Below are 27,068 nucleotides of genomic sequence, written 5' to 3' on the forward strand. Positions count from 1 at the left end.
ACGACCGGCTCGATGCGTAAACTAGTGCGGATCACTCATGCCGCAATCATACGCTGAAATCAGACTAATGTTGGATTTGTCTGAACTATCCGAGTAGATTTGAAACACATCTGGATGAAAATAACTCGAATTTGCGAAATTTCAGCCGTTGGGCGATGACTGTTGACTTCCACATTCAGCTGCTAAATTCAGCGTGTGATTGCGGCATAAGATAAAAAAAAAAAAGAAAAGAATATAAATAAATCAGAGAATAACAACTACATCATATCATGAGTGTGAGTTTCAATATTGTAACGAAGGTAATGGTCACGGAATTTGATTCGTGGAGGGTAGGGATTTGAGGAATATGGGTGGTACCTTGTCGTGCTTTTTTTTTTTTTTTTTTTTTTTTTTTGTAAAGCCCATGAGATGCCGATTTGGGTGCATAGGTTGACTATCAAAAACGACTGCGCCAGTGTAACGTACTGTAACGTCAGTATCGTAGGTAATGGACGTGAAAGCACAACACGAGATAAATGTAATGTCAAACTATAATGAAACAAGAGAAGCCGGCCGGCCGAGGCCCGGCTTCCAAGAGGTACAATATGGAACTCCATCTGAACTCTGCCAAAAACCAGACTTGTGTGCTTGAAGAATGATGAAGAGAAAGCGTTGAGGGTTGAGGGTGATTAGGCCGGACTCGGTGTGCAGGGTGATTAGATAGGAAGTGCTATTAGTGGAGTCCGGTAATGTGACATATGCAGAGAAAGAATGCGGATAGGGATAGGTATAGCAATAGATAAGAAATTAGTGGATAGGATTATGAGGTTAGGCAGGGACACAACACTCCTCCCTCCATGTGAGAAAAAGAAGAAGAATTTTTGGATTTTTTAATTTTTTTTCTCAAAAATGTTGAAGAGAGCGAGAGACAAGAAGAAAAAAAAGAAAGTAAATGATAGGACAAAGAAGAAGAGTGGCAGAGAGAAGATAGCATGAATGGGCAAAAACTTTGTGATAAATAAAAATTAAAAAAAGAATTACAAATTTTGGGCAAAAATGACAAAAATAATAGGTACGATCATAAATGTTTGTGGAAAATTAAATTAAAATTGAAATGGATTAAAAATTTGTCATCTAAAATCAAGTGCCGTAACAGTGTGACGAGTAGATAGTGAAAAATCGATCATGAAATATTAAATGTACTCAGACTAAGTTCATAATAAGTGGTATCGAAGTAAAATCGGATCCATCAAATATGCAAATAGTAGTGGATCAAAAAAAATGTGGTCCCAAATGCGGCCGTGTTATTTTCCTAGCTCTATTCAAAGTTAGTGTGAAACATGACTGTTGTGATGAAAAAGCTGCTTGTGTCAACCGTGCGTCAATTTCTTATTTTTTTTTTTTTTTTAAATTTGGAGGCAAAGTCTTTCATCGGTATTTTAACTAACTTTCACTTGCCCCTCCCCCTCCCCACGATGACTGGGAGGCATGCACGTTGTAATACGATTTTATAATTCCAAACCTTAAAGAAATCCAGAGAGGGTAAGGTCGATTTTCTATCAACCTCCCTCAATATTAAGTATGCATACATGGATTCTAATCCCCCTCCCCCGACCCCGAACGGGTTTCCTTGTCCAAGTTTCATCAAGTAAGCGGAAGGTCCCAACGCTCATCTCTGAAGCTAAAAACCCCCGATCACTCGCTTCACAAGTGATTAAGCCTTGCGAAACGAGCCAAGAGGTCACTTCGGGACCTATTGGCATCGGTCACCGCCTCACTCAAGGAAAAATGCATCAGCCTAAAATCAGGGATAGGATTTTCATTGTTCTCGTACAGACAGATGTTACAGATCCAATCGGAAGATTGGAAGGAGGGAGGGGATGCTTCCCACCCAAATATGTCCGTCCCAGACTCACTCGACAAGAAAACCGGGGAAAACCCACGGACAGACCAGAAGGGGTAGAATAGTGATAGACTGTTAGCCAATACAGACGTGTATACAGACGTCCTATTCAGCGCTTTAACTCTTTCCTGAGAAATGAGGAGATGTGAACCAATTAGCGAGTAGCTTTCGTAGAGTGACTTACACACACAGAGGTCACTTTCATGGGAAATAGTAGGGCATAAAAGTCTGAAAAGCCCCAAGAAAACTTTCAAGAGCGGTTATTGAAAGTCTCGGATTTTTGGTATCATCCGGACATCAACAGCTTCCGTTTGCAACAAAAATCAAAGATATCGGCCCGATGGTTCCTAAGAATTCAGGATCACAAGGTTTCGACCCTTACAGTTTTAGAAATTTTCTTTTCTTCTTCTTTTTCTTTTTCTCTTAGAAGAGGGAAGCTTTCCTGCTTGCACAATCACTAATTTTGTTTTCTCTGTAACTAAATCCGCAACGGTTCCAAATATGTGACGATTCAATTTTTTTTTCCAGGGATCTGATCCCAGGATAGCAACGTGTCGTGGAAAGCTACAAAACAAAAGATCAAAGCTTAATCAAGAAATCAATAAAGAGTTAAGACTGAGGGCTGGGGCTGAAAATCTCTTCAAGTAAGTTTTTCTCTCAAATACTGCACTCATTTCCCACATTCATTTTAAATTCAATCCAAACCGCAACAAAAACGCTTTGAGCTAACAGGGATGATGCTGTTATCCACCATTACATGTTTTAAACTATGACACACATGTAAACTTACTATTTGTTGGCATTTTTACTGTCAGCATAGAATTTTTATGCTTCTGCAATATTTTACACTTTGAGGTGCCATAAAAATCTTCATGATTGCAGCTGATTCAACAGAAAAGAACAGATGAAGCGATGAGTTGGAGAAAGTGAGTGGTTTGGATTGACAGATAGATTTTAATCTTCTCCGGCAACAGGAAGGAAGATTTAAGAACTTCCTCCACTGAACCTTTCTTTTAGTAACAACCACGGTAAAACTGTAATATAAAATTGTACTCCCAAATCTTGCCCAAAAGCATAAAAAATACAAACAATATTTATGCAATATTTATTAATATTTATTAACAATATGCACGAAGAAGGAAAGCCTTTAAGAAATCAAATTTAACTGTAACAGAATTTCATAAAAGTTTTGAAAGTGCCAGAATTCGTTCCTCCTTCCTAGCGGATTGGATACCCCAAATCCAGGGGACTTCATTAACGTAGAGAAAATTATATAACAATGTAAAGGCGGTAATAAGTTGCTAAAAAAAATTACATTAATTTTGAGTAGAAGAAGTATCGTCTATCATTACATTTTGACAGCTATATGACCAAATGTTAACACTTATTTTCTTGTTGTCCTCTCTACTTATTTAATTAGGTGTTTTGCTATCTTAAAACTAAAATTATTGTAAACTTTTCAGCAAATTCTTGCTAATGAAATCTTTTGGACTCTGGGTATCCAATCTCCTGCAAACTATGGACGATTTCTGGAACTTACAAAAGTTTTTCTAATAATGTTACAATCAGTAACGTGTTTTATTTCTTAACTAGCAACTGACTCCGTGCATCGCTCAAACAGCATAATCTGGGCTTTCTCACCGCGTTTAAATATTTATTGGTGGGTTAACTATGTTTTTAAATTCTGCATTTATTAATTACATACCTCTACTGTGAATTTATATATTTATAGAAACTTTCTTAATGACTAAGAAAATGGTCTTTTTTATTATTGCTTAAATTTTCCAAGATAGCCCATATTTATTTTCAAAAATAGTTACCCCTCTCCCCTCCCCACGATAGTAGTCGAACTTAATAGGGAAAAAATGCACAAATTAAAAATTCCTATGTCACTCAAAGGAAGGGAGAGGTAAACATAGGAAACACATTATCAACTCGAAACAATTTAACACATCAAACGAAACCAACGGAACAAACACATCAACAAATCAAACACAACTAATATAACAAATACACCGAAGATATCAAACATACAAAACAAATCAAACACAACCAACTCGACAAACACATCTACAAGTCAAACCAAAACTAACGTAACAAACACACCAAACACAAAAAATTAAACGCACGAAAAACTACAAACACATCAAACCAATCAAACCCAACAAACACATCAAACACAACAAAGACAAGAAACATATCGAAAACAAAAAACCTAGCTAACACTACAAACACATTATACACAACAAACATCAAAAATAACAAACACATCGAACACAACAAACATCCAAAACAACAAACACAACAAATACATCAATCACATCCAAAACAACAACACAACAAATACGTCAAACACAAAGAACACAAAAAACTTAAAATACAACAAGATTATCAAAAACAACAAACACGACAAACACATCAAAGACAACACACACATTAAACACATCTAAAACAACACAACAAACACACCAAGCACAAAAAACACATTAAAACAATACAACAAACACATCGAACACGAAAAACACATCGAACACCAAAAAACACATCAAACGCACGCAACAGATCCTTATTTTTTCCTTTTTCTCCCGTTTTATTCCGTTTCAATGAAATGTATCTCAGTGTATCCAGACTTATTTGACTAATCTCTAAAATAATTATCGTCTTATTTTAATTCCTCCCACTTTAGCCCAGTAAATTAAGATGTATACCGTCAAACAAAGATGTATCCCATTATATTCTTATCTACCTAGTTGTATCCATAATCTATCCCGATCTACCTCGTATCACACCTTACATCCCAATTGATCGCGTTTCATCCCAATGTGTAACATGTTCCCCCATTTTATTCCGGTTCATCCCGTTGCAATGAAATGTATCCCACTCAATAACTGATCTCATAACTTTAATTTCTTCAATCCGAAAAGAAAGGGGAAAAATATTTAGTCACAATCGAGAATTCAAACTGCGAAATACATTAAGTATTGAATTTATCGATTATAGCATGTTTGGCGATATCCATCGCAAACGGAGGTGCCTAACAACGCTTGCTTAGCAATTATGCGTCGGTTCCTCTCCCCAACTTTCCCCTTTTTTGACGATGAAATCCTGAAATCACGCTAGGGCGAAAATTGAAATAGCCTATGTCATAGAACGACTAAAGATCGGCAAACTTTCCGAGAACATTAGACAAATGGTATAACCCTCATTTCGTGAAAACGGAAAAAAATGTTCTTTACTTCATATGGATAGCATTTTGCAATTCGGAACTATAGGCAGAACGGTAGGTTTTCAGGAGAGCAACTTTTGCAAAAACCATCGGCGTTTTTCATCAAAACGATTAATGTTGCGGTTTGATGGTTCATTTTATAGCTATGGAGTTCCTTTAACACCCTGTATTGACAGATTCTTCAAAAACATCACACTGTTGCCAAAAATTACATAAAAAGGCTATAGTTCCTTATTGCAAATTGAAGAATGCGGGGAAGCTCATTTTGCAATGAGCTTGTTAACCTGTTTCTAATTCTTGCATTTTCAGAAACTGCATTGTCTCCTGATCACGCAGTAATTTTTTCAGATTTTTTCGAGCCGTTTTTCCCTCCGAAATCGACTTTTGAAGTTCGAAATTTTAAAATGCCGCGTTTGCCCGCGCTTTAGCGGCAATTCAATATGGCGCCGGAATTACCCCCTGGCTTTCTTGCCACACATTCGACCGGGCGCCGTCAGCGGGACCTCTACGCGTTCGAATATCGAGGCCAATCAAAACAACCAACTGGCTGTTATCAATTTCATCTTTTGACAAAGATTTCTTTAGTTTTTGGCATATTTTCTGAACTGTTATTCGTTCAACTAAAATATCTAACCCTGCTTTACGAATATCTCGACCTGCAATCTCTTTGGAACGTTGGAAAATCCGAAAATATTGACCAAATTTGTGCTAGTTTACTTAGTCATTTCAGTACACTGAGATACTGAGTTTCCATGGTAGTGAAGTGAATTTGGGAATAATTCTTCTTGAAAATGTTGAGTGCATATGTTTTTGCAATAGTTTTTGTTTAAACTTCAGAAACAACAACAGATTGGCCGGTCAAATCCTGACACTGTTATTGACCATGCCGAAGCTTCATGATGCGAAGCCTCGTGCTTTGTTTCGGGAAGTAAATATTTTGAAGAAAACTTCCTACTTCTCATTTACAGCAATCTAAATAGAATCAGTAATCGAATGTCCTTCCCTTAATGGCTCTCTTTAAAGAAATATCCACAATATATTACATGTAGGTATCACTTGTTTACTCTTAGGAAGCCACCCAAGAATAAATAGCCTTCGACAATTTTCTATTCTGGGACCGTAAACTTATTAAACTGTTCAGTGTTCCATAATTATTAACAGGTATATTGTGAATTGCTAGTGTGTGCCATTCTTTGATAGTTTGTCTCAATGCGAGATATAACATCAGTGATTTAATCTCAATTTCTCATCCACTCATTTTCTGCGTAATCACACCCTCCACATGACTTTGATTCACTTTGAACCTGATTTTTTTTTGGTAAATAATGGCTCACTATGCTGAGCGTTTTACCAGAAAGTCAGTTTTAAGTTACATACTTCGACATGGAACTACATACACATTTTGTGAAGATGCATGCCCTGACTCTGAATAAATGGATGTTATTAAAAATCCTGAAGATGAAAGGTGAGTAGCTAACTACTTTGTAAGTTCCCTTCTCAATTTCGATTACCTAAGTATATGGTTTCTAATGGCGGATAGTTAGAGTTGTCCAGAAAGTAAGTTTACCTGTTAAATACTACCTAAACGAAGATAGGAATAGGATAGGATAGGAAGATGAACCCACCTCCTCTCCGCACGGGTTCAAAGTTAGCGATAGACATAGTGGCTCATTTGCGAATGAGGCTCTGTAAAATTTTGGACTTGTGCGGAGAGGAGGTGGATTCAGAAAAAGCCATTTTTCTAAAGTTCTATCAAGCCAAATTTAAAAATCTATGGCGCGTTAGAGAGCCCAGAGTATTGGCTTTTTTAAAGTTTATTACAGATTTTCTCGAAGTACCTATCTCAGTTTAGGAGATATTGAACAGGTAAACTCATCTCTGGACGATCCTCGTGGTTCTTCTTCCCTCTTTCTTGCAAATTCTTTATTGAAATGAAATACATAAGGCTCTTTATCCTTGAAATATCATTATGAAAAAGCAACTGAGTTTAAAGATTGAGACAAAAAAAAGATAATGGTGACAGTAAAATGAGGTGAGAAAATCTACCAACTGGAGGCATCCACTTTAAAATATTGCAATCACATGAATTTGTTGGCTAGCGCATCCATCTACATAATTGATTTTAAGGGTTTTCATGGGTGTACTGAAGGAAAATCTAGACAAATTTTCTTCGACTCATAATTTGATCAGTACCTAGACATTTCTGCTGTGAAATGGAGACCTCAGGTTTCCATGTCAATCCAGTGATAAGAGAATACCTTGGTGTGCCTTCGAATTAACACTTGCTACATTTTTTGTGATTTTCAATTACTGGATATTACATTCATTGCACACCGCAAACATTTTTTATGAGAAAACTACATATGTTCCAAAGAATTTAAAACAAGTCATGTGCACGTTGGAGCAAATTTACTTCTGTTCTAGTTTGAACATTATTGGTACGTACCTCTCAATTTCAGGATTTAACGGCTTTTGCCGAAGGGTCTGTTGGTGCCGGCACACACAGTTCCAGGGTAGAATGGAGATCCATGTCGAAGAAAATTCCTTTGAACTGATTTTTTAGTAAATAAATGCTCAGATAACTGAAGCATAATTTACTACACTATCAGACTTCAAAGGGAGTTGGTCATGAGGAAGTATTCACAACAGCAAAGGAAAGAATATGTGGATATACAAGTAGAGGTACTTAATGAGCAAATATACAGATTACTGACTTTAACACTCGCAAGAAAGGAGGAAAAATCTTAGAGTAAGTGCTTGGTATCAGATGTTCTAGCAGCAAAAAGCCCGTCCAATGTGAAGATTGTTTGATTACCCAATGGTTGCAAGTGCAAGAATCTATGTATGACCGCAGAAAATGTATCATTAGAAGAACACTTATAAGTATATTTTGACTAACACAAACACTGTAAAAATCGTATGCAATGTTAACCCCAACACCGAAAACACGGTGATTTCAACTGAAAAACCAAGCCTTTAGATACTTAAGTGATAGGGACACACACATATAACCAACACAGTTTTGGAAGCTATTTCCGGATTTCCCAACGTTTCAAGGAGATTGCAGGTCGAGATATTTGTAAAGCAGGGTTAGATATTTTAGTTGAACAAATAACAGTTCAGAAAATATGCCCAAAACTAGAGAAATCTTTGTCAGAAGATGAAATTGATAACAGCCAGTTGGTTGTTTTGATTGGCCTCGATATTCGAACGCGTAGAGGTCCCGCTGACGGCGCCCGGTCGAATGTGTGGCAAGAAAGCCAGGGGGCAATTCCGGCGCCATATTGAATTGCCGCTAAAGCGCGGGCAAACGCGGCATTTTAAAATTTCGAACTTCAAAAGTCGATTTCGGAGGGAAAAACGGCTCGGAAAAATCTGAAAAAATTACTGCGTGATCAGGAGACAATGCAGTTTCTGAAAATGCAAGAATTAGAAACAGGTTAACAAGCTCATTAGGAACTATAGATTGTTTAAGCACTGACTGCATAGGGGAGACGACCCTGGTGTCACTATTACACACTGTAGGTTACCCCAACAGAGAAAACACCCCCTCCTCCCACCATACGAAGAAGGGGGAGGTGCATTGTTCCTGCGGAAAGATATTCTACCAAAAACAGGGTGTGCCAAAAATATGGATACCTACCGACTTGCTAATATTTCGAGAATGGTAGCAAATATTAACATGCAATTTGGACGGGAGGGTGTATAGATTTGATTGACATATCTCGATCAAAAAATGAAAGCATGAATCGATCGACACCGACTCGATCGACAAATTATTGAAAAACCGGTGTCATGATTCCGACATGACCAATATGAATCGATCTAAAAGTTGGAACGTGAACCGATTGACGTGATTTGATCGCCACTGATTCGATTGACGACCGTGAATCGATCAAAAACCTGCGAATCGATCGACAAATCCGTGAATCGATTGACTACCCCTTGATCCGTTCGGAAAATCCGTGAATTGATCGATAAACCCTTGAAAAGGTCAACAAACCCGTGAATCGTGAAATGGGCCTGTTGCAAACTTTTGCTAGAGCAAAAATAAGAGTTGTTTCCTGTAGATAATGCCTCAAAAACCACGATGAGCGCATTGGCAAAGTCTGAAATGCACTCATAACTTCACAATCTGCGTAAGAAATTTGCGGTTTTTTGAGCTTCCCGCTTCAAAAACGATACTACGGCACAGGTGAACATTTTGATGGAGGAGTCGCTCCATCGTCGGCAATATTTATCATGGCCGACGTTTGCGCAGTTCCGCGCGTAATTCGAGGAGAGTTCAAGATCAATCAAGGCGGGCGAGGAAAATATGAACGTAAACACGCCGATTGTTATCTGGTCTAGTCCTGTTTAGGTGTTATCTCGTCCCATCTCACGTGTTTTGGTGGATTGGCGTCGGCCATGGTGAGTATTGCCGACGATGGAACGACTCCTCCATCAAAATGTTCACCTGTGCCGTAGTATCGTTTTTGAAGCGGGAAGCTCAAAAAACCGCAAATTTCTTACGCAGACTGTGAAGTTATGAGTGCATTTCAGACTTTGCCAATGCGCTCATCGTGGTTTTTGAGGCATTATCTACAGGAAACAACTCTTATTTTTGCTCTAGCAAAAGTTTGCAACAGGCCCATTCGTAAATCCAAGATTAGGGATGTGGCCTAAAATGCTATCTCGGCTCCTGTTCGATCGATCATGCTAATTTCTGATATCTATGGGTATTTTTGGACGGGAAACTCAAATTTCTGGTCAAATTTTGAAAATTCGAAAATCCAAGATGGCGGATGTGGCCTAAAATGCTATCTCGGCTCGTGCTCCATCCATCGCGGTGAATCTTGGTACCAGGTAGTATTTTTGGATGGGAAACTCGAATTTCTGATCAAATTTTGAAAATTCGAAAATCCAAGAAGGTGGGTGTGGCCGAAAATGACCTTACTTGAGTAAGTATCCCCTGGGGGATCTTTCATTCCTCGGACACGCGTTTAAAGGGGAGCTCAGAAGACACAACCTCAAATTTGTTTTTCGAGGATTGAAATGCGAAAAATATCAGAGAAAATTATTGTGGCTTATGCGTAGTAAATACTTCAAAAAACGCAAAAATCAAAAATTACTAAACAAGCTCAATGTCAAAATTTGAAAAATTTCAACTTTTCGCAACTCGGCTAGGAATTTGAGCTTCTCGTCCAGAAATACCCCTTATTCAACCAAGATTCACCACGATAGGTCGAGCAACCCGAGATAGCATTTTAGGCCACCTCCGCCATCTTGGATTTTTGAATTTTCAAAATTAGACCAAGAATTCGAGTTTCCCGTCCAAAATCCTTAATAGCATAGTTACACAATGGAATGTTAATAAAATGTTTCAAATTATGTCAGTCTCGGATCAGTCATTGACATATGTTTCCAACACATTTTCAAAACGAATACATGAAATGGGCAAGTTGGCCGTGTCTTTGAAACGTATTGAAAACAAATCGAAAATGTTTATAATTGCGGTCATTCAAACTTTTTTAAAAATAAGTTGGAAACGTTTCAAACTTATTTCAAAAAGGTATAAATTCAAATTTTATTTATTTCAAAAACCCAAAAAATGTGTAAGAATTGTGTCAGCTATGTGTTGTCAATATATTGCAGTCCGTTCAATAAACTATATCAGAAAGGTTTTGAAAACATTTCAAAACCATTGCCACAGCTAAGCCTATGATTGAAACATATTTACGGAACATTTCTGCCACAATTTATATGTAAATCAATGAACCTTTATTGACACCTATCAGAAAAAATGTGTGATTGTGTCAATTTTTTTTTAACGACCCAGGCACGGATTCTTATTAGATTTGTGTACGATGTGTTGTGAAAGGAGATCAACTAAATATTCTGGAAACATTTCTAACACATATTTAAAACGTTGCTGCAGAAATATTTAGAAGTTCGAAGTTTCTGAGAAATGAACCTGACATATTTCTGACACAATTTGGCAACGTTTCCAAGATCCTTCAAAAACATGTTTCAGAAACAACTGGCAGATATTTCGTATTTTTAATCTGATAAGGTACAGCTATATGTTGAATTTATGTATGAAACGTGACGGAATGGTATTTCAAACGCCTTCAAATTTTCGTGCACGGATTTCCCTCATTGCTCTCGGGTTGAAATACTCGTATCACTCTCATTTAATTGATCCGCGGCGATCGTACGTCATAACCATTTAAAAAATTAATTTAAACGCATAAGGGTAAGGAAATTTATCTCAGAAATGTGTCAGGAATATATCAGTTAAACAAAACAGTGCTTTGATTGTCATTAAAACCTGGTGAACACAAGTTGAAAACATTTCTCAGACCTCTCTAAAAAATTTCCTAGTTCAAACTGAACCCACCAGAGAGCGTTGACGTTTCATTTTCCAATTTTACCAAATTTTGGTTTATTTTTTCGTCTCAATGTTTACTTTCTGGCTATTTAATTATGCAGAGTTAAAAACAGTTTTAAATTCTTGGTATGCATTTCATTTATCTCCACAAGAGCTTATAAGTTATGGATTATCTATAAATATTGAAACCGTACATCATGCTTTGCGTATACTTTTCTAAAGTGAGGACGTCCTAATCCCTCTGATAGTTTAATACTGATGGAGTGAACTCATAGTTCCATACTCTCCTTAGGCATAGTCTGTAATGAGGCTGCCCAGGCACTTGATTTGATAGCTATAATGCCTCCACGACATTTGCTAAAACAGATGTCTGAAAATTTTTTTATGGTTAAGAAGTAGTAACATGCGGATGTATTCAACACAGAGTGGGCTCGTGTTTAACACTACATGGACTGTAGTGATTATACCAAAAATGTGTCATAAACATTTAGAAAATCAGAGGAAAATCTTAGTTTAAAGGCTCATTGTTTTACAAATGTGACCAAAATGCACTGTCAACGGAGACCTTTGCCCAGTGTTTCATTGAAATATGTAAAAAATGAATTCGAAACATTTCGGTGACGCCATCTGCAAATGTTTCACAGACACATAAAATGTGGTGACATGGGAATGTGTTGAACACAGAGTGGCTTCGTGTTTGACACTTCATTCGGGTTTTTAAAGTGTCACGTGAAACATTTCAGAAATGAGGCTTGGTGTCATTGACACGTTTTAAAAACATCCCTAAAACTAGGTGTGCTATTGGGGATACCTCCTGGTACCAAAAATCAGCAAGATCGATCAAACAGGAGCCGAGATAGCATTTTAGATAACATCCGCCATCCTGGATTTTTGAATTTTTAAAATTTGATCAGAAATTCGAGTTTTCCATCCAAAAATACTACTTGGTACCAAGACTCACCGCGATAGATGGAGCACAAGCCGGGATAGCATTTTAGGCCACATCCGCCATCTTGGATTTTTGAATTTTCAAAATTTGACCAGAAATTCGAGTTTCCCGTCCAAAAATATTTGCGGGTAATAAAAATCAGCAAGATCGGTAGAACAGGAGCCCAGAATGCCGAGATAGCATTTTGCCGTCCTGCCTATAGTTCCGAATTGCAAAATGGGAAATCCGAGTTTCGCATAACGCAATAGGGAACCATAGTATAGGTCCCAATTGCAAAATGAACCTCGCGTGATCCTGCGACGGCAAATTTTTGCGAGGTCGCTGAAGCAGGATAAAAATTGTTTTTGAGGATTTTCTTTTTCTCAATAGTAAGTAAATACCCTCCTGATACGGAATTCATCATAAAAAAAAAATCGAAAATTTGACCCTAGTTCCTTATTGCATAAAGCTGTCCATAAATAGGATGGTTATTTTTCATTCATGTTTTTCATTGGTTATTTTCATTATTTTTCAATTGGTTATTTTTCATGATACTGATTGTTTTTAGACTTACTATTTTTGATAACATTTGGGAACACAGTTTTAGATTCCAGACTTGTAACATCTCGGATTCAAATATGTAATATTCCATACAAATATGCGCTGTCTGATGCGAATATCTACTGTCCAATATCAATTCAACCATCGAATGTCAAAATCCATACCTCTTATACACATTCCAGCGCTTAAGTAGGTACACGTTCCCCACCGATCCACGCTGCTGCGCCAAAAATCTACAATTTAATCACAAATCCGACACCACCAAATCACAATCCACATTTTCATCGAAAAATCCACTACGTTGCATCTAAATTCACATTGCTTTGCACGATTCCGACCATGCGAAATTTAATTGACTTTTTCCCTGCACAATCCTACAACATTGCCCCCACACCGCACACCCTGAAGAACAATATACCTGTTTTTTCACTTCCTCACTGTGAGGAACTATCCCAAAATTGCCTTTTGTATGTACTATTACTTATCTGCACCACTCATTCCTCATACCATCAATAAAATTTGTCCAGTTTTTCACAGACTCTGACTCACCGCCTGTGCCAGAATTCCCATTTTTCCTCCACCTTTGATATCACCACCGCTATCCGAGATCTCCGGCATCTGATACTCGCAGGCGTTATCTGATACACATCATTCCGTTCTGATACACGATGTCCGATACTACTGACCCTGCATTTGCCCCCTCCCCTCTTCTGAATGTTATCACCATAGTTGATGGCGCATTTTTTGCTCGATTCGTCAACATTACAATTAAACTCACAATTTGTGTTTGTATTGTAAAGTCATTCAGCTTTTCAATCCACTGCTGTCTGCTCCTCTTTCTCCTTTTAACCAAGGTAGATTTACATAGGTATGGACAGAACTAAACAACTGGCCTCTGATTGCCTCTCCAGAGGCCCCTTAACTTCCGCCATTTTGTATGTTTTGATTATTTTGATTTATTATGTTCGGTTTATCGTTTGTCAAAATTTTGTGGGATTTTTTGCACAATTTTGATAATGCAATATTAATTTTAACGTTTAAACGCACAAACGTTTGAATGTTAATTTGATTGTAATTTAATTAAAAAACGGGCCCCTTAACCTATGTCACGTAGTCATGTGACACGTACTGAGGCTCATGGGAAATTTTCAACTTGTGTAAATCTACCTTACCTTTTAACTCCTTTTTTCCTGCACGATTTTACAACATTAGCAACATTCACACAAAAATTTAATGCACATTTTGGTGTTCGATGTGGCATCATATTTGCACTAGAATTCCCATTTGCACCCTAATTTCACGGATTATTGAGAGGAATAGCATTGACACGCGACGTCCCTTGAAAGTTTGAAGTAGAAATGGTAGAATGAAATTCACCCATCTAGATTAGTATGTATGATGATGAGATGATGCATATTAATATTTTGAAGTGTAGTATGGTCCCCTTTAAATTTAAAAAATTTATCAATTCGGCGCCCTCCAGGCCGGCAGCCAATCCCGTGGGAGCACTCTCGAACCCAGAAAGTGACGCCATAGGTGCTGCTTTCTGGTTGGTCGAGAGTGCTCTCAGTTCGTCTCTACCTCGTTTTTACCTGGATGTGCGTGTAAGATTTGCTGTCGATTTTTTCCCTTTTTGGGGGTAATCCGCAAGGATTACCCACCATCTTTCATCGGTTCGGGTCGATAATGTCTCTTTAGTTAAATTTTGGTCACGCCAAACCAAAGTTTTGTGTTCCTTGTTCATTTTCATCCTTTTATTTTTTTTCATTTGTGGCATGTGGCCTGAGTCTCGAGCCCGGCGCTCAACAGTCTTATTCTGTTACCCCACATCGCTTCAGATTGGCGCCCAACGATCTGTAGTATGGTCCCCTTTAAATTTAAAAAATTTATCAATTCGGCGCCCTCCAGGCCGGCAGCCAATCCCGTGGGAGCACTCTCGAACCCAGAAAGTGACGCCATAGGTGCTGCTTTCTGGTTGGTCGAGAGTGCTCTCAGTTCGTCTCTACCTCGTTTTTACCTGGATGTGCGTGTAAGTTTTGCTCTCGATTTTTTCCCTTTTTGGGGGTAATCCGCAAGGATTACCCCCCATCTTTCATCGGTTCGGGTCGATAATGTCTCTTTAGTTAAATTTTGGTCACGCCAAACCAAAGTTTTGTGTTCCTTGTTCATTTTCATCCTTTTATTTTTTTTCATTTGTGGCATGTGGCCTGAGTCTCGAGCCACATGCCACAAATGAAAAAAAAAGATGAAAATGAACAAGGAACACAAAACTTTGGTTTGGCGTGACCAAAATTAAACTAAAAAGAGACATTACCGACCCGAACCGATGAAAGATGGGGGGTAATCCGTCTCGAGCCCGCGCTCAGCAGTCTTATTCTGTTACCCCACATCGCTTCAGAAGTTGTATCAGGTTACATAGGAGTTATTAATTATGATGTTTCCCACCTGCAGGGCGACAACGAATCGAAAACTCAAAGAAACGGTCGCGCTCGAGTTAAGCTTCGTAAATTCAAATTTACAACTCTTGAAGGAACAGTTAGCAGAACTGAATAGCTCTGTAGAAATATACCAAGGGGAAAGGTAAGTAACAGATTCTCACTTAAATATAATACTACACATGAAAAATGTCTGCATTATTATAACCGCTCATAGCGCTTCCAGGGGTCTTTGTGGGTTCCTTTGCAAGTCTGACTGAGGAGCACTCAATCCGTGCTGTGACTGCGTTGTGTCAATGTCGCGACGTTGTTCAGCTAGATGCTCATTATTGCGGCGGCACACACGGTGGTCTTTGGCCAAAATACCTGGCCAAAATCCTAATTTTAAAAATGCCGCCCCCCCCCCCCCCCAGGACAACCACGGTCACATCAGAATCTTGATCTGCATGATGTTTTCCAGTAGCTTAATTCCCAGCAAAGAGAATAGTGAGTGACTTACCTATCTTCCTGATATTATTGTGATCTGTTTTGGAGAGTCACTCAGTTATCTGCTTCAATTTTATCGTGTGACCATGTGAGGGAAGCTCGGCGGTATGGAACAGATTTGTAGTGGCATATTGACAATTTCGGTGCTACGTCACAGAAAAGCGATGTATCCAGATTAATCTCATTGGTAGCATTGAAAGGCTAAGTCATTGTTATTTTTTGGATCTAATTTGATCTAGTGGAGTATCCCTATCTATATCTACACTATAAGCTCCGAGACCTCCTAATTTTGCATAACTGGTAATTCCAGCGTTCTACCGAGCCGATTTTCATGATTTTTGCGGCTATCGACGGACAATTGTCTCCAGATAAGCCAACTCTTCTCAGATTTTCAAAATATGGCCCAGGGTTTTTTTATATTACGCGGTAAAGTTGCGGATTCTCCCATTTAAACAATGTAAATTTATATTTTTTGTCATAGTTCGTTTGAGCGTTCTACCGGGCCGATTTCCTTGATTTTTGCGGTCATCGACAGGTAATTGGCCCTAGACGAGCCCGCTTTATTCAGATATTGGAAATAGGACCCAGGTCTCTTTACAACCACATTATAAAACTGAGAGAATTCACAGATTGCTCCGGAACTGCTGTCGCTATGCGTAGGAGGATGCGCAGTGGCCGAGGAGGTTGCGCAGTGGCTGAGTAGCGTGCGCATCAGCTCTACTTATGAACACAAGATTTGCCCCCGTATTTCAAGACTAGCAGTGGCCGAGTTGTCTAAAACGTCGGAAACGCTCACATTTTTCAAAATGTGGATTCGATTCCTGACTCCTCAGCTACTTTTAAATATGACCTTCATATCATTATTCGTTGTTTTATACTGCAATGTTTCATTAATCAGCCATAGCAAAACGCGTCCTTTTGACTTCAAAATTTTTTTTCTTTATTCACAAAAAACAAAAATGAGTTCAATCTAAAAGTAAAGTGTATCTCATATCGTAACTTTTTAGGGGAAAAATGAAACCAACATTGAAAGGAGGGTAAAAATAGGGTCGCGAAGCGGCCTATTGATGGCGCGGGGCGCCTTCAGGGGGTTGGGCCGCGTAGCGGCCAGGGGGCAAAGCCCCCTAATACACCTATAGTGATGTCAACAGTAATGGGGGTTCTTTAATTCCCTTCCGCGATTCCCTTTCAGGACCGATTCTCTCCCGGCTTTGAATTAAATTGATAAGTGGCAACATCGCAACAATGAACCAAGCAACAAGACGAAAGACGACAAAGCTCATCCCGATTTTCCTTGGCTTGCAGAAGATAATTTTCCGGGATAGTAGAATTTTCGTAAATTCAGCCAATCTGTCATTGGCGAAACGCAGATCAAAACAGTCAAAATAATAGCTGCTCCTGGAGAAAGTGTATCGGAACTTCCCGACAACTACAACTATGAAGTCTTGTCTCACTTCATTCTCACGGCTTCTCACAAAAATGCGCCACGTTTCTTCTTCTAATAGGAGTTTCCCCTTTTTTTGACGCGTCGCACTCTTTACTTCTATTTTAGTATCTGTAAACTTCTAATCCTTTCTCGAGAAATTGTGTGGTGTTTCGCGTATCTGAAAATGATAAGTTTATTTTGAATCTTGATTCTTTTGTCTTGCTGCTTAATTAATTGTTGCGACAGTGCCGTACATGATCAAGTTAAGGTGGGAATCGGAAAGCGGTCCTGGGAGGGAATCGGGGCAGGAAATCGGGGCAGGAAATCGGGGCAGGAAATCGGGGGGCGCGTATAACTGAACCGCGCGTTTAATTGTACGGCACTAATAGCATCTGTACTACATAACTTACGATAGTATACCATAAGTTGCCTTTTACGGTGACTCTAAGAGGAAGATGAAAAATGATGATAAACAAAAAAAATAAATAAAAAAAACCCCTCTTCCTCCTGTTCAGAGTAATTTTTTTCCACTCAGTTTTCTTCAAGTGACCGAACAGGAGATGTTTTAGTCCGAAATTGCTACTTGCAATGCTGCCGTAATAGCGATGAGAGCAGTAAGTGTCAAACTTTCAAAATCGAGCTTCCTTCAAAATTCGTCGAAAGTCTCATAGATGAAATCACTGAAATAACTAAAACAGCAAAGTACATCTTATTTTTATGAAAACGAGACATATGTGAGAGCCGTAAATGCACAAAAAGTTACTTAGTTTCAGACAACACAGCAGCAAGTGACATTATTCCTCCAGAGAGTCAATGAAATCAGTGCTTTCAAGTCAAGTGCCGTCCTTTTCTGCCGATTTCTAACCTGAAAAAGTGTTTCTTGTGTGTCTAAAACACAATCACGAAAGCATGCAGAAGATAGCATTTACGGCTGTCTTGCCTAACATGAAAATAAAATCAGTCGATCTTTAATCATCCTAACGATCTCTTAGAGTCTCTAGGACGATTAGTGGCAATTTAACAAAGAACGGCGGCTTCTTCTAATAAACTTTTTGTTATAAACTTTAAACGTTATGATAGTTCCCCGAACTATCAACAAATGACCCGAAATTATATTAGATATCAGTCGAATTGACCACCTTTTGAACAGGGCTGAGGACTTGGTAAAAAAGTGATTTGAGACCAGATATGCTGGATCGGTGAACGGCGTCTCCTTGTTGGTACATGGAAACCCCACTGTAGCTCCTTCTTACCAGTTTGGGTACTTTTTCGGTCGTCATTTTTCAAGCCGTACATTTGATATATTTTTGTGTTTCAGCTCAAAGTCATATTCTGCTGTGTCAACCAAAAATGCCGTGCTCAAAATTCCGTGCACTTGATTAAATTTTGCGTGCATGTAGATTATTTTTGTGTAAAAAAATCGCGTGCAATCTCCTTTTTTTTGCCGAGCTTCCCAGAGGCAAAGAGGTAGTCTATAGCTATGACGAGTAAAATTACGAGGAGCGAAGTACTCAGGTCCCTACATTGTTGGGGTTTCCTTTTCCGATTTTGTCAAAATTTGACTGCATCTAAGCGCTAGTCTAGATCAATATGTAAATATGATAAGAAAAATAGTTCCAGCTTGAAGCGTCTTCATGTGACCTTTCATATTGTGAATCAGGTGCCCAAATACTTATAGATGAAGCGGGGCAATGCAAATGAAACCTTGAACTCGACATTGCCACTTGTAACCATGAGATCATACTCATTAACACCCCGCGCGTCACATTCCGTATGCCTGTCACATCTTCATCAGTGCTTCAATCGCGGAGATATCTTACAGGCGTCTTCTTTAGTGTATATACTATCGATCTGTATTCTAAAATCGGACTTTTCTGACCTTCATTTTTAGGTAGATTTCGAAGAAATATCTACCTATTGCAGACGGTACGACCTCGTAATTTTCGGGAATTTTTGCTCTCAAAGAGCATCGATCCCGAAGCCCTGAGTTGAAAAATGTAGGTCATGAAAAATAGGTATCATAAAATATAGTGTGTGTGTGTGAGGGTGTATATATCCTATATATTAAAATGCAAAGTTCCGAATCTTGGGGCATTAACTTTGAGAGAACCACCGGACCGATTTGCGTGATCTTTTTTTTAAATGAAAGCCCCTGAGCTGTAGATTTGCAGGCTGTGATCGTTTTTTCGATTTTCTCAAATTTTCTCCCATAATTTTCTCAAATTTTCTTCGATGCATTAAAACGGAGGTCCGAATCTTTGGACGTTAACTTTGAGAGAACCACCAGACCGATTTGCATGATTTTTGTTTTAAATGAAAGCCTGTGATCTGTAGATTTGCAGGCTGTGATCGTTTTTTCGATTTTCTCAAATTGTCTTACTTTTATCGACGAGTGAAGTTTAGCTGGGCTCAAATTTTCTCCTATTTATTCAGACTAAAGTCTGCATCTTGGGACATTAACTTTGAGAGAACCACCGGACTGATTTGCATGGGGTTTTTTTTAAATGGCAGCTTCTGATCTGTAGATTTGCAGGCTGTAATTGTTTTTTCGATTTTCTCAAATTTTCTTACTTTTATCGACGAGTAAAGTTCAGCTGTTTCGAGCGGTCATCTGGCCGCTACCTGCTTGCCCGTCCCTAGATACCCCCCCCCCCCCTAGGGTCTCAGCCACGCCTCCCACCACGTTCTTTCGGCTATCTCCGTTTTCTTTCGTATAGCTTTCCTCCCACCAACCTCAAAGAAGGTTTGGGTCGCATTGTCCTTCGTCACTCACCACCCACATTCTGTCGCAATATCTCGGCTACTCCGCTTCATCACTTCTTGATAGGCATCCTGGCGGTTTGACTGACCCTGACTTATTAACTGCAGCGGTGCGCACACGTATTGCTAACAACATGTATTGTTATGGACATTTCATTCTTATTTGTTCTTTTCTCTTTCCAACTTTGTTTCAAATTTGCTTGATACTTTGTTTCTTCCTCTCTCTTTATTTTGTTGGTCGGTCGACTACGTTGATCGGCTTTTTGCTATTGAAAGCACATTAAGACTTCATGGATTTTCAATATCATCATTTGATCTTCCGGAATTGCTTCCAATTAACCTGAATCTTCAAGGGTCGGAGCCTGACTCTCCTCCCCCTAAAACTATGATTCCATGATTTCTGCCGCTAACCCAGAGCAACATCAAATTATTTCTGAAATAATTAGTCTCATCCAAAATCCATCTTACACGTGTAATGCGATAATCATTGATGGTCCAGGAGGATCGGGAAAAACTTTCGTTTAAGAATGTCTCACTGCGTATTGTACAAAGGAAAACTTAGACGTCATCTCCGTTGCTTGGACAGGTATCGCCGCATCGTTGCTACCTAACGGTCGGCCGGTTCATAGCAAATTCAAAATTCCTTCGGTTCTGAATGAGAATTCTGTGTCGAGTCTGACGGTTAGCTCAAGAGAGGCTGAGACTATTCGGAAAACAACGATCATTTTTTGGGGTGAAGCTCCCATGGTTATCACGCATGCTCTGGCATGCATCGACTGACTTCTTAGAGAATGGGTAATGATATCCCTTTTCGAGGAAAAATTGTCGTCTAGGGTGGTGATTTTAGACAGGTTTTACCCGTTGTTCCGCATGCTTCTCGCCAAACATTGGTGCAAAATGCAATCAAATTCTCACCACTTTGACCTCTTTTCAAAATCAGAAAACTTACTCAAAATATGAGAACTTTGCAAGACGAAGCGGAGTTTGCAAAATTTTAACTCGAAATAGGTGATGGTGTTTACCTTTCTGCTAAAAAAGGCCATGCCGGAATTCATCGATTTACCGACAAGCAGTATTACTGAAACTGATATTATTACTGAAATTTATGAAAAAGATAGCTTCCTCATGTTCGAACGTAGATTTCACAATAACTGCGCAATTCTGGCCCCTAAAAATAAGCATTGCAATGAAATTAACGACAAGGTTGTTGAAGTTCTTTCAGGTGTCTCTAAAACGTACTTCAGTGTTAACAGGCTCATTGTAGAGGAAGAGGGAGAGGCTCTCAATTTTCCCCTCGAATTCTTGGACAGTCTTAATCTTAGTGGCTTACCACCGCTTAAACTCACACTTTTGGAGGGGGTTTTTGTCATGCTTTTAAGAAACCTCAACGTTTCTAAAGGTTTATCGAATGGCACCCGATTGATCGTCTGGAAACGTTATGAAAATTGTCTTGATTTGCAGGTTATTTCCGGCGAGAAGGCCGGTGAAAGAATTTCACTGCCAAGAATTGATTTGTCACCTGCAGACACCTCTCTCCCTTTCTCTTTTAAGAGGCAACAATTTCCAATTCGCATTGCGTTCTGCATGACCATCATCAAAGCTAAGGGTCAAACACTGAAGCGAGTCGGCATTTATTTACCCCAAACAGTTTTTGGCCATGGTCAACTATATGTTGCACTCTCACGAGCTACATCGTACAAAAATTTTGAAGTCCAAATTCTTCCCAAAGGCAACCGTACAAAAAACATCGTGCACAAAGAGGTGCTTCGATCTTTTATAAATCCCAAAAGCCTCATAGTCATTAGAAAATTATCAAAAAATAAAAATAAAACAAAATTAAAAAATAACACAAAAAAAAAAAGAAAAACTAATAATGCGAGCTTTTTATAACATTTTTCGGTAGAATGGCAGTCTCCACCCTGTAACGCAGAGAGGCAGTTAAATTCCTTGATCTCCTGCCGCAGAATCATCATCATTATTAAATAGATTCAACTAATCGCTCCGATTCCAAATAAGCTACTGCACCACCATTGCTAGCTGTGGAGGGCGCCCGTAGGGCGCCCGGAGCAGCTAGTATATATATATAACGAAACTTTGCGACCGTTTTTTTTTTCGGAACTATCAATCCGATCAAAGCGGAACTAAGCATGGTTCCTCACTATTATGAGGTCTTCATCAAGTTTCCTTTTTCGTGAAAATCGGCCCACCCCTTAGCCGGAAAATCTCAAATCCAAAAGGGGATGATTTTTCAAACTCGTCCGATCTTAGTCGGTGATGCGTCAAAAAACTCGTCTCGTCGTGGCCTTTAAAGCAACCTATATTCACCTACCCTCTAAAACCACCCCTTATCCAGAAAATCTCAAGTTCAAGCAGGTTAAGTTCAAGCAGGGGGACGATTTTCCGACCTGTCAGGCTCATTAGGCGCAATTTTTTTATAGAAAAAATCAGTCGAAATCTACCTTTCGTTTCCACTGTGGCTGGAAAGAGTATTGCCACCTAAATCGAGTCATGGAACCAATGTGCGGCGTCTCTACTGTCGTCGCTCGTCGCGATGTGCCTTGGCCAAGTAATATCGCAGCATACATGTGGCAAGCGGCAAGCGAGCGTTCCTAACGGCTTTCGCTTCTCGATGATTCTGTGTTCTCTTTCGTTTATCGGTTAGGTATTCCTTGCGTTGCCTAACTGCCATCGAGTTGACTCGAATTCAGTATGGGGTATGACTTGAAACGAATGAAATATGTGAAAAATGCGAGTTTAAAGTGAACTGTTTCACGAAACAGAGCTCGTGCATGCGTCAAGGATTTTCGATTGAGGAGGCGGCTGCAACAACAGCTCATTTGCGTTTAGGTTGTTTTTGCTCCCCATATCGCAAACAAATACTTCGCCCAAGGAGTGCTACCCATCCGAATATGGAGATGATCTGATAATTCTACGGCTCACAAAATCAATTATTGTGGTAAGAAAACCAGGAAATGCACGCACCCGGCTTAATATCAGTGAAGCCCGGCCGCATTGCGTGCACCCGCGCGCGGGTAGGTGCATTAATCCTGATGACGACTATGTATATTACCGCGACGATGAAGGGAAATTGGATTGCATTTTGCAAAAAGGAACCACTAGCATTGCAATGATGCTAAGATTGTGCAACTTCATCCTTTGCAATAAAATGGCGGAAATTGTGAAATACTATGAAATCTAGATGGTAATTTTTGTCTTAAATTTACAGTTTTTAGCGAGGAAAGTAGAAACTATTAAGGGATAATCGGGTTTTTCCTCCAAGACAAAAGATGTTGCACAAGCTTAGCAACATTGCAATGCTAGTGGTTCCTTTTTGCAAAATGCAATCAAATTAAACGAGTATTAGATCTAAAAAAGACCGGGATTTCCATGTAACAATACCATGGACCTTTTGCAGATCATCATCTATATTTGAGCCACAGTGGCGTGGCGTGAATTGCGATGTATCGATTGTTATGCCATTTAAACCTATGAAAAAGGATCGATAAACAGGGTGTTCGCAGCGAACACCGTAATAATCGATTCTTTACCATAGACTTAAATGGCATATGAATCGATACATCGCAATTCACGCCACGCCACTGTTGAGCCATCTAAAACGTACACCAGCAAACAAGTCAAATACGCCGTTTATATCTCAGAGATTTTAAATGCCACATAAATAGCTCTTGACCATTTATGGTAATAAAATATCTATTTAAAATTCGCCGGATCCCAACAGTAGGATGTAAAAATAGCCCATAACACTTTTTTTTTTCTTGTTTTTCCTTGGGGCGTAGAATCTGAATTTCTGGTTTCCCAAGAAAATCTCGTGCCGCCACTGCCCCAAAAATGTGTTTGTTTTTACGTAAATTGCTAATAATGGACCACTAGACAAGGCACGAATTTCAGCATTCTGATGCATGTTTCATAACCAAAATTTCACGTAAAATACGATACGCACAACGAAAATTACGGAAATCATCTCCTTACGAAGATATTTAATGATTCCTGATGCGTGAATTCAAACCACCCGCTCATGAAAACTCAATGCTCTACGTGATTCACATCGCGCGCTAAACGTTATCATGACAGTCTCTGCGATATAAAAATCTGGCAACCTCAATCTTGACGCTTTGGCTCAGCTATAGCAAATTGCTTATCGTTTGAAAAACACATGGCGGGAAATGAACATTGCTCGGTTGAGAAGCTTGCTGAAACCGTTGTAGTGCGCGATTTGACTCACGTAGAGCTTTGAGTTTCTTGTGAGCGGGCAGTTCAAATTCCTCGTAACCAATGTGAAAAAAACGTTAATATCTTCGTTAGGAGTTGGTTTCAGTAATTTTCGTTGTGTGAATCGTGTTCTACGTGAAATTCTTGTTAAGAGACATGTATTAGATTGTTTAAATTCGCACCTTGTCTAGTAGTCCATTAATAGTACGTTAATAATTGTACAGCCTTACGTAATTATTCAGGGGGAAAGGGGGTCTAAAAATCGGAAAAAGTACCTTACGTAATTTGTGGACGGCTCCCAATTGCTTCCCAGGAGATTTTAGAGTGATAGCCTATTATCCGCGGGAATCCCAAAATGAGAAGGGTGGGCTGGGCAGAAATGTCTAAATATCTTAACTTGCCCCGCAAATGTCTGTTTTGTTGCTATTTCTCGCTATTAATGGAGTTGAGGTTCGTATCATCATATTTCTGTTAGTTCCTAGAATAACCAAGCACACATTTGTCATGTAAGGGGCGTCTTCCATGCCCCTCAAAGGGGAGGGAAGGCCCCCCCCTCCCCAGGACATCTACCCAACCCAAGTCGTTATGATAGGTCGCCTCCTCAATTCAAAATGATGCATCATCCTAAAATTTTGTATTTTTCCAACACTATTTCGTGTAGCAGCAAATGCCAGCAAAAACCATCAATACCACGTAAGTGGCACTGAGTGTCAAGTAGACCTATACAACATCAAAAAGATCTACTCAAGTGAAAGATTTTGGTAAGCAAGTCAAAGATTTAAGTATCGTATAAATAATAAAACTTAATGCGACGACTTTTTCTTTTGTACACCGTGTGTCAAGTGCCAAATATAGCTCCCCTCATCATTCACCGCCTGACCTCAGTTCATTTTAATTTTATCCTTCATTTGAGCGTCTTGAACCAAAGTTTTAGATCTCTAATTTCCGCCTTCTTTTTTCCTTCTTTTTTTGTTGCTAATGAGACATAGTTTCTTTTTCCCTCTAGCCCGGAGCCAATGATGCCGATGGTACCACTTGGACTAAAGGAAACAAAAGAAATTGACTTTCGAGAACCCTTCAAAGTAAGTTATTCAATCCTCTTCATGTCCATAAAGTTTTCATATTTGGAATAGCTGATGTTGATACAACTGTATAATGGATTATATGCTTATATTTCTTTTTTAGGCATTATAGACAATGAAAAAGTCAATAGCCACAGTAAGATAAAGGTCTTTTCAAGACAAATGTTAATCGGCTATTTTGTTTGCCTGCCAAATTTCCGTGCTTTATTTTAAAATTGAAAGTCTAAACAGCAACTGTACAGTGAAAATATAAGTACAGGAGAACAAAAACAAGGAAACAGCAGAAACTAGGCTAAAATACATATAATTGTCCGGGACATTTTAGTGTCTCACAACACCATTATCAACCGCTAAAAAAAAAGTACAAAAAGTAAACAAAATAAATTGTAATCTAAGGAAATCAGCACGCGGTGTTACATAGTGATGGTATGAAAGACTGCAATGATAACAGGAGTAAACATTAAGATCCGTAAATGCAACAAACCTTGAAAAATGCGAGAAACCAAGCATCGATGAGCATGGCAAGTAATTACTATTGGCATCCGCCAGGTGGCAGTAGTTCACGGCCCGCGAAACAGGTTGAAGTAGACTGAACTTAGGTGATTCACAATGGAGCGGGAATTGCAAACAGAACCTTGATTTCTCAGGATTTCTACCATTTCCCTAATTAACCACAGATAATATTTCTTCTCATAGTACAAAATCTTTACGTTTTTGAAGTCAAACTTACATTGCAACTGATTCTCATGGTTGTGTAAATGCGTCACATCCTTCCTATTGTACTTGTGTCTGTTGAAACGTTTAGCCAAAGGTTGTATAGTTTGGCCGATGTAAGAAATATCACAATTAGCACACGGAATCTGATATACCACACCCCCAAATTGCAGCCTAGGTGTGTCCGACTTGAGTTTTGACATCAGAAACTCAAGAGTATTATACCTGCAATGGCCAACTTTATAACTAAAATACTTCAAAAAACCAGCCAGATTTTCGGACAGGAAAGGCACATAAGGGAGGGGCACAACCTTACCGACCTTAAAAGTGTCATCAAGAGATGGCGCGTTTAGATTGTCATCACTACAATTAACATGACAAGTGTCATTACAAGCGGTGTATTGTTGACATTTTTAAGGCTATTTTTATAAATTTTTTTAATATTCTTTTTAGCTATTACGATAGGGATATAATCGCAGGCTTCAAGGGCCTTCCTGATTTTATGTGGTTTTTCCCGAGTTTTACTCCTTCGTTCCTCCTACCCCCAAACCACCATTTATTTATTCATTTATTGTTTGGTATATCAGTGGCCTAAAGCCAACATCAGGTCAGGTACCTAACTCACATTTTTTGAAAAATTGAGTTAGAGGCGTTTTCGAAATCTCCATTACCGGTACCGGGTGTGCTGAAAATTTGATAGCCCTATCTTACGCCGGTAATGAGCTACGGAGTTTCAAAAATTGCTATTTACATTGGAATCAATGGGACCGACGCTCAGTTCTCTCCTGTTATCTCGAAAAGACTGAAATGGAGCATGGTCGATAGACCTAGGTCAGTCCGTTAGCAAGATATTCTTCCGAATTTCCCGATCTGGCGACGGATTCCCGCTATTTGCTGTTTCGCTGCTCACCAAACGTTTCCCTGCTTTGCGCTGCCCCGGTGCATAGCCCCTCCCCGATCTGCATAAG

The 27,068-nt window shown here is 39.1% G+C and overlaps 1 protein-coding gene across 1 annotated transcript in view; it reads left to right on the forward strand.

Moving 5' to 3' along the window:
- Positions 1–2,410: 2,410 nt before the first annotated feature.
- LOC140223885 (rhophilin-2-like) overlaps positions 2,411–27,068 on the forward strand; it is a gene marked incomplete at both ends in the record, with an annotated part of 33,731 nt that continues 9,073 nt past the window's right edge. The window contains 3 exon segments of the mRNA XM_072296345.1: positions 2,411–2,526; positions 15,419–15,547; positions 25,311–25,386. Coding sequence (XP_072152446.1) covers positions 2,411–2,526; positions 15,419–15,547; positions 25,311–25,386 — 321 coding nt within the window.

The sequence above is a fragment of the Bemisia tabaci genome, chromosome 2, assembly GCF_918797505.1.
Source record: "Bemisia tabaci chromosome 2, PGI_BMITA_v3".
Classification (NCBI taxonomy): Eukaryota; Metazoa; Arthropoda; class Insecta; order Hemiptera; family Aleyrodidae; genus Bemisia; species Bemisia tabaci.